Genomic DNA, 18,051 nt, shown 5'->3' with positions numbered 1-18,051 from the left:
TCAGAATTGATGACCCTTGCTTTGTCTTCAGTTGTTGGTAATCCAGATGGAAAAATTTCTCATGTTTGAAAAAGTTTGCAAATGTAAAATTGATAAAAACAAAACACAAAAACAAACAAAACTATCTCCACGATGAGCAGTCTGAACTGAAATTCCTCACAAAAGTTAACTGCAGCAATGCCATATAAATACACTTTAATGTGATATTATGAGTGAGAGCAAGGGTCTAATAAGCAAAGTCTAGTGTCCCACTTTACACTTAAAAATGATCGTACAAAGCAGTCCGACCATCTTTTTGACTTTCAGATTTGCGGCCAGTTCTCAGCTGGTTTCAAGTGAAGAAGTTTAAGTGACTTATGTGACATGTTTCTTTATTATTATTATTATTATTATTATTATTATTATGTTAGCATTTACTCTCGTTTTCATTCTCCTAACCATATACAGTGATTAACCTGATTATTGTCATCCTAAACAATGCAAAGGCAAGTTGGGCAGATGTAAACAATCATTTTTCAGCCACACTGATTCATTTCTAGCACATTCTGCTTCCACTATTGTACGAGCAAATACACTGTGGGCTTCCTCAACAAGAAGCCCAAGTACCAATTCAAGAACAACTCCCCACGGAGGTCATTTTGTGAAACTTTTATTGTATTTTTTCAAGCAGCCAAGAAACGATGCTACAGCTATACAGTACAGAAAGCATGAAGTACAAAATAGTAAGAAACCTGACTGAATACAGGACACATGAAGAAGAGTCATAAATGACATTTCTTTTGTTGAATAACCAGAGTGCCTGCTTAAAAAGAAAAAAAAAACTGCATCTGTATCAATTAAATAACTAAAATTTGATAACTACTGGTGACGTCACCTCGACGAGTCTCATGTAAGCTTCAGTGTTTTCACATTCAGGACACCTGCAGAGAGAAAAAGAAACCATTGCTGATTTGGTCAAAGACAGATTTGATGTGGTTTTCCAATAAATAAAAGTTCTGTAAATTCAGGTATACCAAAACATTCTGATATCTCTCATGACTATAGTTATACAGAATAAAGTACTCTTACAACTATATTTGTATCAGCATAGAGGGCATTACAGTTGTTTTTAATCAGTAAAAATATATTCCCCCAATCAAACTTCATGAGGTCACTTTTCAAATTATTCATAACATTTTGTTTACTGTGCTTAAGGTGGGAAATGTCTTTTTGAAGAAACGACTGGCTGAACAATGATGAGATAAAACTGGATTGAACAAAGATTCTACATAAAGTTTTTAGAAAAACATTTTCAATGGAGGGCACGTAATAAGACAAGGCCTCCAACACGTCCTCATCAAGTCCTTAAAAGTGTATTAATATGAAAACATTTTTGATGTTTGAATTGGAATGCTAATCAATAAAACACAGATCTGATTTCTCTTCTAAACTTTTAGCAGCAACATCGACAGTTATCCTGAAAGCATGAGGCAAAAGAGGAACGGACATACCTTTCAATGAAGGGAAACAAAGGGGACAAGATTATCTTCTTAGAAATACTTGGTACGGTTGAGAGCTCTTTGCGCCAGCTGGCCGCTCTCATCCGTTATTTTCTCCCAGTCCGTCTGACCAACCACAAAGCCGATAGCGCGCTTTCTATCTGCATCCTTCTGCTCTTCAAGATCAGCCCATCGAACCTTAACACAAAGGAGAGCAACCGGGGGGACGTGTGTTATGACCAGGAAAAGAGTGAAGGAGCATGATTTGAGTCGAATCAGTTACCGTATTTAATATTTGACAAACAGGACTGTCTGGATTTTTACAATCAGTATTTTCTCGTTTCCCGAAGTTGACAAATACATTTTAAGCTCAGCTCTGGAGCGCAACATGTCAATTTACCCTTTTCTTTCCTGGTTCGGACATGCGTGTGGCATAGTCATCTGGCAGCTGAAGGTAGTGATCCAGGCCTGCCATGTCTTCACGTTTCCTCTTCCCACTGCTCCCCAGACCGTCCAACTTGTCTGTACAGATGGAAGATTACTGTTCAGGTCACCTCTGCCCTCCCATTAAAACGTCAACTAACTTCATCATCCTAACATGTTTATCCATGAAAATCCAGCCTCAACACTTCACTCTGGGTGGATCATGCAGGGACACAACCAAATGAATAACACAGGTCTAGTCGTTTTTAGACATTTTCAATGTGGAAATGTTACATCTAGAAATTTGAGGCGTCTATCAATCACAACATCAACATCTTAGATTGCTCTGCACAGAGACCGAGAGTCTACACACCATAAACATCAGAAAACTCATAAAATAAAGCCCAACAAAAAGGAATACCTACCAAGTTTTGCCTCAGATGTGTCCATCTCCCATTTGCTTTTCGGAATGTAGCCCTATATCATATAAAGAAACACTTCAAAGGTTAAACATCCTGGTGATGCAGGGGTGGGGGGTGGGGTGGGGGGTGGGAAGCAGGGTTGGCTGAAAAGAGAGGAGACTGGTTTATCAGTAGTCAAAGACAAAGACAACTGAGGGATGAGACTGCATGAGGACACATAAAGTAACACTGGCATGCAAATATTTGGATCTTGCAGACTGAGAGAAACTAATGTGTTCAGACTAAGCCTCTAACTACATGCTAAAGAAAAATAGTGGACAACAGCTGTGAGAAGTCAAATTAAAAGAAAAATAATCGTCAAGCAAACCTCGATCTGCTCTCAAGTGAGAAAAAATCAAAACGAGCAGTTCAACCTCCAGTCATGTTTTCTGCCTGTCTGAGCAAACGATCAACACATTTTACATTACAAAGAACGATGCCCCCTGTGGCAGTCTGCAGTACTGCTGCTCAAACTTCTACAGAAACACTTAACATGAAAACGCTCAGTGTGCGCTTTTCTGACATAGCATCACATTTTCCTCACCAGTCCTCAGCTGTCAAATGACATTGATGCTATTTTGCCAGCTAGCTAACTATTGCTTCCTTTAACACATTTATTAATTCACTCTTAAGACCACCAAACCGGAGCTGAACCCCAACTCCCCCATGGACTGTTTTTAGGAACGTACAGAGTATTCAGAAAAAATGCTATCAATGCAAACCTTGCAGAATACATTTACAGAATAATTTGTTCATTTAGGAAGAAAGTATCTTGGCACCTTTTTATTCAATATGAGATTATATTAATTTAAATAAACAGGTAAATTTATTTATTTTACACATTTTCTTCTGTAAGATATGTTTTAGTATTATATTTCGTTACATCAATGCTTTACAGACGACACTACGTCACTCACGCGAGCGCACCTTGTGAGAATGCTAGCAGCTAACTGTTGCAGCTATTTTTTGCAGTTTAAAATTAGTAAATCTAATTCGTTCAGTAAGTTAGGAAATTATATTATGCATCGATTTGCTTTTAAATGTCCTTTAGACAAAAGGGATACCGGACACGTTGGATCAAAACTTTTCAACAAAAACCCTCAATTCAATGACAAATGCACACAGCCTGTATTCAGAGGCTTTAAACAGGCCGTCCCAACCTTATGATGTCACATCCTTAAGGTCACCGCAGAGTTAATGTGGAAACCTGGTGGGCCGTGCCTGCTCAGGCCTGTGACAACTGACCAATCAGATCAGACTGGGCTGTTTAGGAGGTGGGGTTTTAAAGAGACAAGCACCGTTTCAAACAGAGGGTGAATACAGGTGGTGCAACAGTCTAAGAAAAATACTGAGCTTCTTGAACATTACAGCATGTAAACATTTTCTAGTCGGCGCCCGAAATGAACATTTGAACCTTAAAATGAGCAGAATAAAGGATCTTTAAGCTGTTGGGGTCTGGGTAGACCAGCGTGCCATTTTAGGACAACTCTGGAGAATGTGCTGTGTTTTTGGGGTTTGTGTGTGCCAAGTCTGCCTGCCGAGTGGCCTAATGCATGGTAGGCCTAACTGTTGCTGTTGGTAAGGTGTTAGTATATTGTGTATGCCTTCATGAAATCTTGATGTAAGATTATATATGTGAACTTATGACCATGTCTGATGTGAATCCCTTTTTTGTCAATTTTTCTTTATTTCATCCACAGTAGTTCACTGAAGATGTCAAGAAAGATTTAGAAGAAGACATTTTAGAGGCATTATCGTAATTATTATTTGGAAGTATCTGGAAATGTGAAGCTGTTGTGGAGATTCTTTCACATTAGGGTGAACATGACTTCGTACTGCCACGACAATCAAAATGAAAAGAAGCTTTGGGAAAAAACACACATGTGCTGTTTGGAACTGCAGGTCTTAACAGGCTGACTGTAATGATGATAAAAGCAGCTTTACATTTTTATTTACAAGCTCTAATAACAGCATCATTTTGTCCTGGAGGTTTTAGGTAAATAGTTCACAACCATTTCAGTCACTATTTTGAAGCACATTTTCATTTTTAACAGATAAATGAAGGATCCTCAAAGAAGAATAACTGAATCTATGACTGCACATCATTATCAAACAGTACGTCGACAAACAGGTCATTTTTGCTGATTATTCTTCTGGAAATTTTACATTTTCTATACTGAAAATTCATTAAGCATACCTACAAGAATGAACTTGCTTCTACACCACAGGCTTACCACAAACATACAAACAAATAGTCATCTTATGAAGTCAGCTTATGAAGTCTGGTCATGTTTAAAGAAAGTCGGCATTGTTTGTGAATAGTAAGGCACATAAAAAAACCTGGCAGACATGAAATTGCAGGGTCAGTGCAGACCTGAGCTTAGAGGTGATTTTCATGCAAGGATGGACTACACAGCACTGCAATCTCTCATGCTGCAAGAGCATTTTCCACTGCCTACTATGCTGCTGTTGTACCATGTCAATAGATTTATGGCGCCATGACACACTGCTGGAACCTGACTGGAAGGAATCTCTTGTCTTTCATATTTCTCAACACAAATGTAAACTTTACAGAGCAAAAGCATGTAAAAGAAAAAGAAATATCTAATTTTAAATGGGATTACTTCATGCAAAACGTCTTCTCTGCTGTACTTGCAACTTTTTAAAAATGTTTGACGATGTGTTTTGATGTTAACACAGGTGGGACAGGATCTCATTTTTGTGTAACACTAACACACAGAGACACACACATACACACATATGTATGTATCTGTGTGCGTGTGTGACAGTATGGGTGATAATATAATTAAATACTGTAAACAACTTCCATTCATGAAGCTTTTTCATGATGCTCAAGCACATATAGCAAATTTTTAGGAAAACTCTCACAAGAGAGTAATACAATACTTTCCAAAACAATAGTATTTTTTGGAGGAAAACGTATGGATAATATTTCATATATTTGATTGTTAATTCTGAACCATATATTAATAATCTTTAAAGAATGCTAAGAAGGTATTACGAACATTTCAGTCGAGATGCATTTTTTCTCTGGACAGAATAAATTCAGTTGCATTCTCACCGCATGCAGCACTTCAGGGTCGACTGTTTTCAGATGAGTCACTGAGACGGATGGACAGGCAAGTATCTTATAATGCAATGCAAAGAAATCATTCCTACTATTCATGCATTTAACTTGCACTTCCATTTGAAGGACATTAAACGACTCGGGTATCAAGAGTCATTTCAACCAATGATGCCTACAGCTTCCTTAATAGGACTGTTTCAGTAATCTCTGTGCCCTCTGCAGAGAAATGCCAGCGAGCAACTACAATTTAAGGATCCATTTCAAACATTTGTTCCGACACACAAGAAACAAAAATGACAGCACGAGAGTTTTGTGCTCGTCAGCTAAAAAACGAGCTGAAACTCACTGTGAAGCTTCTTCAAGCTGAGGGCAGCCTCAGACTCCAGTCATCAGCCCTGCAGGATCATCAATGCGAGCGACCCCTTTCATATTGTTTCACTGTTGTCACAGTGAAATTTCCCACATTGTTCTTATGAAAATATTGATTTAGGCTTTTTAAAATGAAGTGAATTTGTTCTTAGGTCGTTGATTATTAGACAACTGTGTGCCCAAAGCCGTTGACTGATGGGATTTCCTCCTTCTTACTTTTTTTGAATGAAAACGACTTTTTCAATTTCACAAACTCATGACATTTTGCCGAGCAGACCAGTTTGGTCCCACGTTTGGTCCCCCATAGGGACAATCCCCCTGAAGGTGGTACCATAAAAAACCATTTACATTTGGAAACTTTCAAAGTCTAACTAAGCTGGAAGTGCGACATCAAAATATCAGCAGAACTGAGAAGAGAGTTTCACTGCAACTGAGTGGACAAGAGAAAGTTCATCACTCTGATTTTATCAACAACAGTGCAGGTTAATTTAACTTTTTTTAACTCTTCTATTGTGTGTTCAAATGTCAACAGAATAGTTGTACATCATGGTTATATTATCTGTTTTGAAACTTTTTATAAAACGGAGTCATAAAAACAGTGAACTGTCTCATTCTAAATGTTTTTGCACGTTTTCAGTCATGTCAAAAGCAACATTTACCTCATCTTTGCAAAATTAATATGTTATATCATTGATATTGAAATCTCAGAATTTTGAACTTGGTGGTGATGAATCAGATACTGATTATGCATAGGAAAGCAGCTGTTCCTTTAGTTAACGGACTGTTGCAGTTGATGCACAATAGTCTCTGTGTCGCTTCCTCATATTTTCTCTGTTCTGCTCTGGTCGTCCCCACAAACCTGATAATGACTACATAAACATGCATCTACATGAAAAAGATGAGCCTATGACTTCCCATGAAATTCCCCTATTGTTTGACTTTATCTGTCAAACTCACCTGGTCAATAAAACAAAACAATAAGATTAAAGGACTAATGGCAAATAACAGCTGATTGGATAAACCTAATGTGGTGGATGGGAATACAAATAACTCTAATGATTCTAAAAACTAGAGTTTTTTTTTTGGCTATAAATGTAAAATTTAAAATGTAAAATTTCTTTGTCCTACCAGATCACCCTCTTCTTCCTCCTCTCCCTTGGGTTCCTTGGGCTCATCATCGGGATTGAAGTCTTCCATTTCAACCTAATAAACGACGTGATTTTAGCTCACTTACTGATAAAGGACTGTAATAGTATAAGAACCGTCACGTGCTGAAGACCACACCTCCTCAATAGCAGCATCCTGAAGCAGGGACCGGACGTCCAAGCGCACCATGTGACGTGGCGAAGGCTCCCAGTTGTTGGACATCTGCATATAGAGAGGTCCATTAAGAAGTACAGAAGAAGTATGCATGAGCTTCAGTGAACATGACTGCTATTAGAAATGAATCTGAGAGAGCGAGCGGCTCTGACTGACCTTCATTATATCCTTAAGTGTGCGCCCATGGACATTTCTCTTTGCACAAGTCTGAGTGTCTGCAGTGATTTCAGCCAGGTACACCTTGACATAAGAAAAACAAAAACCTTTGTAGCACAGAGACGACTGGAGAAACATGTTTTTTCGGAGTCATTCAAAAACACGACTCACCTCAAAGCCTTTCGTTTTGGCTGCGCTCCAGAACTGATCAAAATGCTTAACCCTGTCATTAATTGTGTCTAAAATGATGAAGGGAAAAAAGCCGTCATCCAGAGTTTTCTTGAATGTTTTAAGCATGCTGTTCCGGTAGGTGTCCTCCATCTCTGGCTCATACTCGTACTCAAGAACCTGCAAGACAGATTTATTGTATTACATGGTTTATCATGTTTACAATAAGTGAAATACATCTGCTCAGTGATGCTGAATATGATTTCCAACTGTAAACTAGATGAGCATGTCACTAATGTGGCTTGACAGACTCACTTTGGCTTTGACTCGTCTCCCTGTGTCTGGGTCTTTCTCAACTTTCTCAACCTCGGTCATAAAATAGTCGTCCAAAACAAGAACTCTTGGAGGTGCACCGCCGCAATCGACTTCCTTATCCTGAAGACAAAATTGAAAAGCAAAGAGTTCACATTTCTATTTGCAACAGGTTCCAAAAGGTGATAATATTTTTTGAACAACCCTTTGGGAGGGGCTTTTCAACACACTTTACATTATCATTACATTACAGTATGATTTGCTGGTATGACCCCACTCACCCTTATAAGCTTTGCAACGTGGCTTTTGCCGCTTCCTGGAAGCCCTCTCATGATGATGACAATCTGTTCAAACACATCACCGAAATGAGTACTCAATAATAACAATGTCATTTGGTACATGGAGGAACACTGCAGCAGTAATTAGTACCCTTTCAGGCCGAGACAATCGGCCAGGTGGTTTGAGGATATCGTCGATATTCTTGATCTCTGGCTTCCTCTCCACTCGTGGGGCCGGCTGAGGTGGAGGTGGGAGGGGTGGTGCAGTGAGAGGCCCTCGGTCCTCTGGATAACTTCTTCTGTCCGCTGTATGAGATTATTTGCAATTCAAGTGTTTTTCTAACTGACACTATTTTTTCCTATTGTAGATTTACTTCACTGGCTGGACTGTTTTCAATCGTATCATCTAACATGCAACAAAGTTCGGTTTAGTAACTGAGAAATGAATGAAACTGAGTTTCAGACAAATTCCACCAAACGGCTGAAGTATGTGAAAACGTGTCTGTTAACAGGTGGGATTGAACATACCGTAAGGTGAGGAGCTGTGGCTGTAACGATCGAGCGCGCTGCGGTCAAGTCCAGTGCGCTCGTATGGAGGTCTATCATAAACAGGCCTTCCGTAATGTTCATCTCGATCTCGACTGCCACTTCGCTCCTTCTCTCGAAGATCTCGTTCCCTCTCCCTGTATCCTGAGCGTAAAGGCAGTCTGCACAGAGGAAGAGCATTATTAAGTTTCATTTCATTAAACTGCCACACACTGATGACGAATCACAATGTATGACACAATGTGATATGTACCTTTCTTCAACCATGGACTGTGTGCTTGAACCAAAAACAAACAAACAGAAAAGAATATTACATATGTTTGGAAGCAGCACACTTCCCTATCGTTTGAAGAAAATAAAAAAGAAAAGAGTTGAAGAGCCACTGATGAAACATCTTACCTGTCATCTCTGTCTCTTGGGGGAAAGCGCTCCCTCTCAAATCGTTCTCTTTCATATTCAGGTGGAAGCTTCTCTCTGTATAATTCCCTCTCTCTACTGTACTCCCGGCGGTCCATATAAGGGTCTGGTCGTCTTTCAAAATATGGGTCTCTGCTGTAAGGATCTCTGGGACCAAGAGGTTCTAGGAGAATTAAATAATTCATCAATGAACAATGGTCAGAAAGGAAAAGCAAGCTCTTAGCTTCATTGAATTGAAACTCACCTTTTTCATAACCCCTGTCTGATGGCATTGGGTCAGGCCTCAACACAATTCTCTCACCATAAGAGATCCGCTCAACGGTGGCTCCAGGCTCTGAAACATTAAGTGTCAATGTTACCAACAAAGTCCTGAAACTTAACTTGCTAAAATGATCAAATGTGTTCATCTTAGCTGCTCATACCATGACCATGCCCATAATCCACAGTCTTTGGAATCACTGTAGGTGTGGGTGCAGCAGAAAGAGATGACTGATAAACTGTGGCAGCAGGCTTGTTATCCAAAGACAAAGACTCAGTTACACCTGTCTGTGCAGCTGCAGTCATGCCCTAAGAATGACAGATTTGATGTGATATGAATATAACAGTTAGATACAAAATGGAAAAATAACAATAGATTTTAAACTGAATTTATGAAAATGTATGGAAAGTAAAAAGGGTCGTTTCGTAGTTACCAACACTGTCTGAACCAACTTGCATAACCAATAATCTTTGCATTCTTAAGGGTATTCTTTGTAATGGGGCTAAAACAATGAAGCCTTCGAAAATATAAATGACCTTCAGAACAGTCCTGACATCTGGTGGAATCTCCAAACCAAGAAGACCGACAGGAAGCTCAGGCAGGATGTCAGCTGGTCCAGGCTGAGGTTCAGGACCAGGTGTCTTCACCTCCTGTAATTCCCTACACATCCAAAGGCATCAAATTCAAAATAAGCATATACTTAAAAAAAATGAGGTTGATTGGGGTAAAATATTAAATACATCATCTTTGTACAGTTTTCAATTGAACGTATGTCAAAAAGGATTAGCAAGCTATCACATTCTGCTCTATTTATGTTGTACACAGCATTGCAACCTTTTTGGAATCCAGACTGTAATTTTTGTGAACCTATCACATATTAATTGTGTTGTAATACATATGTTGAAAGTCTAGAAATTACCTCATAAGTTTAAGCTCTTGAGCTGCTTTCAAGATGATCTCGTGCTGACGTTGGGAGAGAGCAAGTACATTTGCTCCACTTGTTCCTTGTAGTGCTGGATCAACTGAGCTCCCTGGCAAGTTTGTTACAGGTGCAGCTGGAGGTAAATGTGGAGGTCTATCCAAAGGATCTTTTTCTCTGTGCCCTTCATAGCGAGCTCTGCGGTCCTCATAATCACCAGGATATCCTCTCTCAGGGGGTGGAGGAAATCTTGAAGGCCTATCCCATTCTGAAGTTGGTGGTGGTGGGTGTGTTGGCTCATCCTGTCGGTATCGGGTCTCATCCCTGTGATCACGGATTCTAAGTTCTCCTCTTCCTCTGTCATGTTCATCATAAGGATATGTTTGACCTCGTTCTCTTTCCTCTCGCCAATGGCTATCTCTGTAGGGTTCTTGTGGTGGCATGCTGGGGGGATAGTCCCTCTCAGGAGGAGCATGCTCTCTGTCCAATTCAGATTCATAGTGATTGGCCTCATGTCCATAGTTACCAGCGGGATTGTCCTGTGGTGGCCGCCAGCGATAACCATCTTTCCCGTGACCAGAATCCTCGACATATTCCTCATTGTATCCCTCTTCATATTGTGCATGTGTTGGACCTGGCCGCCACATGCCTCTAGCCATTCCTCGACCTACAGGTCTCCTTCTCATACCTCCTGAATCTATTATCTGGTGTGGAGGCAGAGGAGGGCCTCTGCCATGCGGCGGTTGCCACCCCAATTCTCTCTCTGTTCCTTTGTCGTACAGTGGCTCCTCTCTAGGATCCATCATTTCGTGAGGGGGTGGTGGCACGCAACGCCTGCCTCGTCCGACATCAGGATGCATTGGATGGCTATGAGGGTCATGTCCATGGTACATGGGGTTCCTTGCTGGATCCATTTCGTTATCAGTCTCCATTCCATGCCCTAATGGCTCGTGATCCACTGGGCCATGCCCTGGGTGAGGGGGTCGTCCTCGCCCTGGGTGCATGAAACCAGGAAGACCACGTGGGGGACGACCCCGGCCAGGTGGAAATGGGGGTCTCATGCCTCTCATTGGAGGTGTCCTTTCTCCCCAGTAAGGGTCCCCTTCCTCTGAGTACTCCACTGACTCATGTTCTTCCCAGTGCCTGTCCATTGGCTCTCCTCGTCCCATAGGTGGCCCTCCTATTCCCATGGGGGGTCCTCCCCTACCCATGGTGGGCGGTCCTCCCCTACTCATGGGGGGCGGTCCTCCTCTACCCATAGGTGGACCTCCTCTACCCATAGGCGGACCCCCTCTACCTATAGGCGGACCTCCTCGACCCATAGGCGGACCTCCTCGACCCATAGGCGGACCTCCTCGACCCATAGGCGGACCCCCTCGACCCATAGGCGGACGTCCTCTACCCATAGGCGGACCTCCTCGACCCATAGGCGGACCTCCTCTACCAATAGGTATACCTCCTCTTCCCATAGGAGGACCACCTCTAACCATTGGTGGGCCTCCTCTTCCCATGGGGGGCCCTCCTCTTCCCATGGGGGGCCCTCCTCTCATTATTGGGGGCCCTCCTCTCCCCATAGGGGGTCCTCCGAGTGGCTCTTCATAATACTCTTCTTCTGGTGGGAAGTGATGTTCCTCTGGCATCCACATTTCCTCAGGGGGCACCTCTGATTCCCCACCACCACAATCCTCGTATGAAGAATCTTGCCAGTGATACTCTTCCTGATACTCTTCTTGCTCTTCTGGCATCCCAAAGTCCTCTTCAGGTGGCATGTAGTCGTAAGACATTTCTCCCATCCTCTCCCCAAGCAGTACAGTGTTTGGTCCCCTGAATTCTCCACCGGCCCTCTGGCCACGTCCTCGTCCATGTACGGAGACAGGTACTGGGGGCTGTCCTCGTCCCCTACCAGGGAGAGGCCTTGGAGGATCTGGTCTTGGCTGTGTTTGGCCAGAAGCTTGTGGCTCTTGTTGGACTGCTGGGGGCTTCGGAACAACTGGGTTTTTGTTATTTGTCAAAGGTCCATCTGGTTTTAGGGGATTTTGCGCAGCAGTATTTTTTGATGCTATAGTGGAAGGGGCAATTACGGTAGGCTTGCTGTGAACAGGTTTGGGTTTTTCACTATCGTTAGAGGAATTACTGTCATCGGGTTCTTCAGGCTTTGTGTTTGTTTGTAATGTCTGTGGAATGGGGTCATTTTGTACAAAAAAACCCTCAGTTCCTAACAAGTTGTCATCTGTCATGTCTTCAGCATTGCTCTTCTTATCTGGCTCTGATTCACTTTTTTCTTTTTCAGGCTGGGGTTGCCCAGCTGATTTTACAGGAGTCTTAGAATCCATACCAGCAGGTTGCTTAGAGGCAGATTCTTCCTGAGGTTGGGGACTCTGCTGTTGTATTTCCTGGGGCAAGGGTGGGCGTTCAAAACGAGGTGGCGGGCCAGGGTGCCTTGGGGGCTGTTCAAACCTAGGCTGCTGCCCAAATCGAGGTTGGTCAAATCTGGGGGGACCATCAAAGCGTTGTCTTGGTTGGTCAAATCGAGGGGGACCATCAAAGCGCTGCTGTGGTTGGCTGAACCTCGGGGGACCATCAAAGCGTTGCTGTGGTTGGTCGAACCTTGGGGGGCCATCAAACTGCTGCTGTGGCTGGTCAAATCTGGGGTTGTTTCCACTGGGACCCGTAGGACAACAGAAATAGCAAGAAAACATCATTATTAAGATAGCTTAACATTTAAACAATTCATATTCACTGTAAACATGATGGAATTTCCATCTGAATTCAAACACTGATTTTATGAAACATTTTTCTTTTGAAAACCCATTCCAAAATGTATTTTTTAAAAAAGCTTATCACAGCAGTAAAAATCAATCCCTACTGACCGTGGACCTCTAATGCTGTTGAAGCTTGGTGGCTGAATGGTGGGAGGGCCTGGGTGTCTAACAATGCCAGCAGGGCCACTCCCTCTCACAGGGGGTCCAGCAGGTGACTCTGAATATGGCCCAAAGGCAGTGGGACCAGCAGCCAAAGGGGAATGCTGCATACCCGGTTTTACTGACTGCTGCTGCATTTGCATATCTTGTCCTGGGTACTGGCCATACTGTCCCATCATCCCACTGTTGTACTGGCTTGAAGTGAATGGCACCATGGCAGTGAGAGTGGCCACCCTTTCCTGAAGGTGAGCATTGGTGGCATTCATCTGCTCCTTCCACTGCTTCCACTGGTGCTCATACTCCTGTAGTTGGTCTTTGTGGTGATAGGTCTGGAACTGCTCATGCCACAGAACGAAGGAGCGATCCCAGTCTTGGAATAAAGGGGTGAACTTCTGCTGTTGCATTTCATAGTGCCTCAGCTGCATTTCAGCAGACATTGACTGGAAGAAAGACCATAGAGGAAAAGATGCTATTTATTTTGGTATTAGTAGTACGATATAGGTAAATACAGAACAAAAATAATTGAGACATTACATGTAAAAATAAATATGGGCCTCCCAAGATGCTGTAAGGGGTTGCAGATCCGAGTTGCTGCAGCTCCTCCACTCTTACACTCTATTTTGGTTCCACTAAGCAGACTATCTTTTCTTTTCACCAGTGATTTTCTGTACAGGTCATCTTAAGACCAGGGAAAATAACAAGCCAGAGAGTAGCTGTCATAGAAACTACCATTTACCTACCTGTAGGTTTGCAGGTTGCTGAATCAGCTGTTGGTATTGTTCCAGGATGTGCTGAAGCTTTCCGTGCTGTTGCATGAGAGCCTGGTATTGTATGCCTGCTCTCTGCTGCTGCACCTGTTGCCACTGTGCTGCTGCAGCCTGTAACTGCTGGAGGCGGGCAGCCTCTTCTGGGTCTTGTGGGATCTTGGGCTGTGAACATAAACACGGGAAGATTGGAGCAATCATATCTTTATAACTCAAAAGCAACATTTCTTACATAACAGAAAGTAGTTTGTAATGGAAGGGATGACATTTTTTAAAATTTTAAAGGCTGGGGTTATGCTACCATAAATTTTAAACTTCAATAGAAGGATTTATCAGCAGTCTAGGTATTCTAATCAGATGCCAGTCAGCCACTACACAGGTACAGTCTTGAACTCCATGTGACACTTAAAAGGCTTGTCTGTCAAGACAACAATGTCCAGAGCCTTCAACATCTCAAGATGAATCTCATCCACACCTGGCATCGTACCGCCGAAAAGCTTCTTGACTACCTCACAGACCTCTGTCAGGAATATCCCAGGAGTCAGGAGTTTCCCCTGAGTCTTCAGACGCTGCCTCCTCCACTATTTTATGAGCAACATGTTTGTCATGTTCAGGAGCTCCTCAAAATGCAACACTCAACAATAGTCATCAAATGATTTCCAGGACTTCCGCACAATTTAAATGATTTTAAAGTTCAAAACTGTCCCAAAAATATTGCATATAAGAGCCATTTAAAACCATTAACCACATTCTTAAAAAAACAAATTGCAATTTAAATGCCGCTGAAATATGTGGCACCGTGCATCACAGCTTTGGTGCTGGTCCAAGATTTCAATGTCCCAGACAAAATGGGAGAAGGTGGGGCCATATATTACCTGTCTCTATAGACCATTTTTTCTCAGTTTGTATGGAAGTGACTAATGAGGACATGTGTTAAGCAGTGCAGCCAGCATTCGCGAAGTAAGCTGCAATGTAATCCCTGTGGGGACGCAATCAATGTATGTCCACTAAAAGTACTGTTTTTACCACTGACAGGCCCAGATTGTTATTCTAAGTGTCTGAAAGCATTAAGGAATGGATCCCGTCAGACAAAGCCCTTTTTGTTTCAGAGTAAAGTACTTTCTGTTTAACTAGAAACAGCTGCTAATATCGCTCTCGCCAAAGTCATCAGACTTCACTTACAGAAACAATAATTTTATCACCATTAAACACTTCACCCATACTTGACAGAAACAAAATAAAACACACCAGAGCATGTTGAGAATTATTTTCACTGGACATTGTGACCAGAGAGATTTAAATATGTTGGACTTCAACAGATTTTCCCAGTAAAAAACAGCAATTACCGGATAATGGAAATGCTGTTGTGCATCATGAAGACATTATGCTATAATGTAAATGCAATCTAAAAACAGTAATTTTAACTGATATAGTATTTCTGGACTGTCTATTGAAGGCAGCAAAATTTAATCAAACAACCAATAAACCGCACACATCCCAAGTTAGGTTTTTGATGATATCTGTGCCAGGGATTCCAAAAACGCTGGATACGCTAAGTGGTTGTTCGGAGCATAAGAACATACAACAGGCCGAGTCTTCCACTCAGTGAATTGTCGTTGCATAGAGGCAACCCCCTTGTTCCCCAGGGAGAACTCCAACCCAGCAGTAATCAGTCAGGGATTTGAGAGCATTGCTATACCAGCCAGGCGCTTCTCACCCTGGGCAAATATGAAAAAGAAGAGAGTCAAGCCCCTCTCCAGAAATTTTGTTCAAGAACCAGTGCTATGTATACAACTGAGCTTAACTATAGCTACACCTCCCACGCCACCTCTGGTTCCTTCCCAGCCAGAGAGGTGACATTCCACATCCCTAGAACCAGTTTATGATGAAAGGAGTCCGCACACCTCAGTCCCCAGCTTTGCCTTCCAACCAGCTCGTAAAGCATCTGACCCCACAGTCTATCCCTGCGAGTGTTGGGCCTACAGGGTGATATTAATTATACAATACATTTTATATCACAACAGTTATACAGAAAAATGCATGCCTCGCCCACAACTAAAAAGCCAAGTTAATCACATGACTTTGTTAACCAGTTGTTGTTGATAGTATGGTGAAACAGTGAACAAGCCCATTCAATTTTAAAAACTCTGACAATTTCATTCATGATGAAATGCACAGCAATAAAAGCCCAAAGCTGAATACTTTTTTCTCAAACCTGTAAAATAGCCTTTCAGTGCACACCAACTTCAAATTCACAAGTAGTTCACTGACAGCTGGTGGTTACAGGGTTTTACATACTTTATAACATTTTAGCAATCCCCAGGACCTGTAAACCCACCTTTTGTGTAAAACTGGTTCAAATTCAAGTTTGAAATCTTCATGCACACAGCTGTAACACTTAAGGAACACTTACCCTTCCTTCCTCGGGAGGTGGAGGTGGTACTGGGGGCTCCTCTTTTGGAGGAGGTGGAGGAGGTATGCCTGTTGGTGGTTCTGATGGAGGAGGAGGAGGAGGACCTGCTTGGCCCGAGGTTGGTGGCGGCTTAGGACCGTCACCCTCTTTTTGACTTTGCTTGGCTCTCTCTTGCTTCAACTTCTGTAGATTCTGAAGATGCTGTTTGTACCAAAGTTGCTGTTGCTCCTGGGTGAAACGATTACAAGGACATCTGTCAGACAACGTACACGAGGAACCTTGCTCTTTTCATTGACCTCACTCGTACTGTGACTGCAGTTCAGTGACTTGCAGGAGTGAGACAATTTATTAGTAAAACACAAACATACTGACCCATGGCATTTACAAACCCTGATACAAAACACATGCCTGTTAGCTGTTAGCTGTAGAACAGGTAACAGGCAGTTAAACAAATCCTCGTTCTCACTTTCACACTGCACAGTGTTTGTGGAATCTTGCTTTCCCTGTTTCAATGTAACATGATAACTGTGACAGGTTTAGCCTGGCTTCACATTTGTTTAATTTTAATCCTGTATCCTCTGAGTGTACCTTAAAATGACTGACTTAAAATGATAACCAATTACATGTCATTCTATGTAACAGTTCATATTTAACTTTTCTGGAAACATAAGTAACCCACCTGAGTCAAAATATCTATAAAGTGAAAAAAGCGATGTGATTTAACACCAAAACATGTCTACACAGTCACATACATTACCTGCAGAGGTAAGGCTTTGTCGTCGTCCGTCGTGGATGGGTGCTTCTTGTTGGCCTCTTTGGGAGCACCGAGGTTCTCCGGTGGCTTCACTGACGAGGACTCTGGAGGGGGAGGCACTGGTTGAGGTTCTTCGGGTTGCGGTGGAGGTGGAGGAGGTTGTGGGTGAACCTGCTGAGGAGCAGGCGGACCTCTCGTCGACTGACCAGGTGTCTCGACTTGTTTATAGTACGGCTGAGCTCCAACACTATTGTCTGAGTGTCCTGCTCCTTCTGGATACCACGATGTCCCTGGATGCCCACCGGAGAGTCCACCGTACGCATTAGCAGCGCTGCCGTGGTGCAACACAGACTGAAGCTGTTTCTGATGCAGCATCTGCAGCTGCTGCATCTGCTGGAGGTGTTGCTCCTGCAGGCTGGAGAACAGCGAGCCGCTGGCTGGGCCTTCGAAACCGCCGAACCCCGCTGCCGGGCCTGCGTTGCCTCCACCAGGCTGCTTGCGGGGCCCAAACCCTCCATAGTTTTGCGACTGGGGTCCACCAAAATTTCCCCAGGAAGGGTACATTGTCCAAAAGACTAGGCGGTGTAACGTCACACAGCCTTTGTGCTTACATATAGCCTGACTGGCTATAAAAGCTAACAGCTAACGCTAACCTCCCTTGTATTTTAGGGATAGCTACATTTTAACTGACGGTAAACAAAGATTGTAAATACCGCATCGTAATAAAAAAAAGAACTGTTATCCGAGTAACAAATGTGCAAGCTTCGCCTTGTGAAAATATGTTACAAACGCGTTTAGAAGCGGTCACAACGTTGAACGGCTGATGGCTGATACTCCAGTGCAAGGCGCACACTGATGACGGAAATACATCACATGTTATTACTGACCGCTTCCGGTAGACGTTACGTTTTCCTCGACGGAATCTTCCAATCACAGCGCTCATATTCCAACGTTTGATTTGTGTTAAGAAATACAAAAAATATTGTTATGATGAAATGTTTTTAG

The 18,051-nt window shown here is 42.6% G+C and overlaps 1 protein-coding gene across 2 annotated transcripts; it reads right to left on the bottom strand.

Annotated features, from left to right (window-relative positions):
• Positions 1 to 628: 628 nt before the first annotated feature.
• LOC143336099 (uncharacterized) lies at positions 629 to 17,900 on the bottom strand. 2 transcript variants are annotated; one of them, XM_076755994.1, is made up of 22 exons: positions 17,050 to 17,900; positions 16,293 to 16,520; positions 13,856 to 14,044; positions 13,065 to 13,555; positions 10,195 to 12,855; positions 9,812 to 9,935; positions 9,439 to 9,583; positions 9,261 to 9,350; positions 8,999 to 9,179; positions 8,853 to 8,876; positions 8,582 to 8,760; positions 8,205 to 8,359; positions 8,057 to 8,119; positions 7,779 to 7,898; positions 7,467 to 7,643; positions 7,296 to 7,379; positions 7,104 to 7,187; positions 6,948 to 7,022; positions 2,327 to 2,378; positions 1,879 to 2,000; positions 1,491 to 1,676; positions 629 to 920 (listed from the first exon to the last, which is right to left on the bottom strand). In XM_076755994.1, the coding sequence occupies exons 1-21, from the start codon at positions 17,608 to 17,610 to the stop codon at positions 1,530 to 1,532; spliced, it is 5,952 nt and encodes a 1,983-aa protein (XP_076612109.1). In that variant the 5' UTR covers positions 17,611 to 17,900; the 3' UTR covers positions 629 to 920; positions 1,491 to 1,529. The 2 variants fall into 2 exon arrangements, with proteins under 2 accessions (XP_076612109.1, XP_076612110.1); XM_076755995.1 differs by lacking the exon at positions 8,853 to 8,876.
• Positions 17,901 to 18,051: the final 151 nt, after the last annotated feature.

Source organism: Chaetodon auriga, chromosome 18 (genome assembly GCF_051107435.1).
Source record: "Chaetodon auriga isolate fChaAug3 chromosome 18, fChaAug3.hap1, whole genome shotgun sequence".
NCBI lineage: Eukaryota > Metazoa > Chordata > Actinopteri > Chaetodontiformes > Chaetodontidae > Chaetodon > Chaetodon auriga.
This window is presented reverse-complemented; position numbering and strand designations above follow the sequence as displayed.

Bases quoted from the DNA above. Each gene is read 5' to 3' on its own strand.
- LOC143336099 (XM_076755994.1), bottom strand. From the start codon at position 17,610: ATGTACCCTTCCTGGGGAAATTTTGGTGGACCCCAGTCGCAAAACTAT. The intron at 13,556-13,855 runs GTAGGTAAATGG...TCTTTCTTCCAG, and splicing joins AGCAACCTGCAAACCTACAG to TCAATGTCTGCTGAAATGCA. The intron at 7,899-8,056 runs GTGAGTGGGGTC...TTTTGTCTTCAG, and splicing joins ACGTTGCAAAGCTTATAAGG to GATAAGGAAGTCGATTGCGG.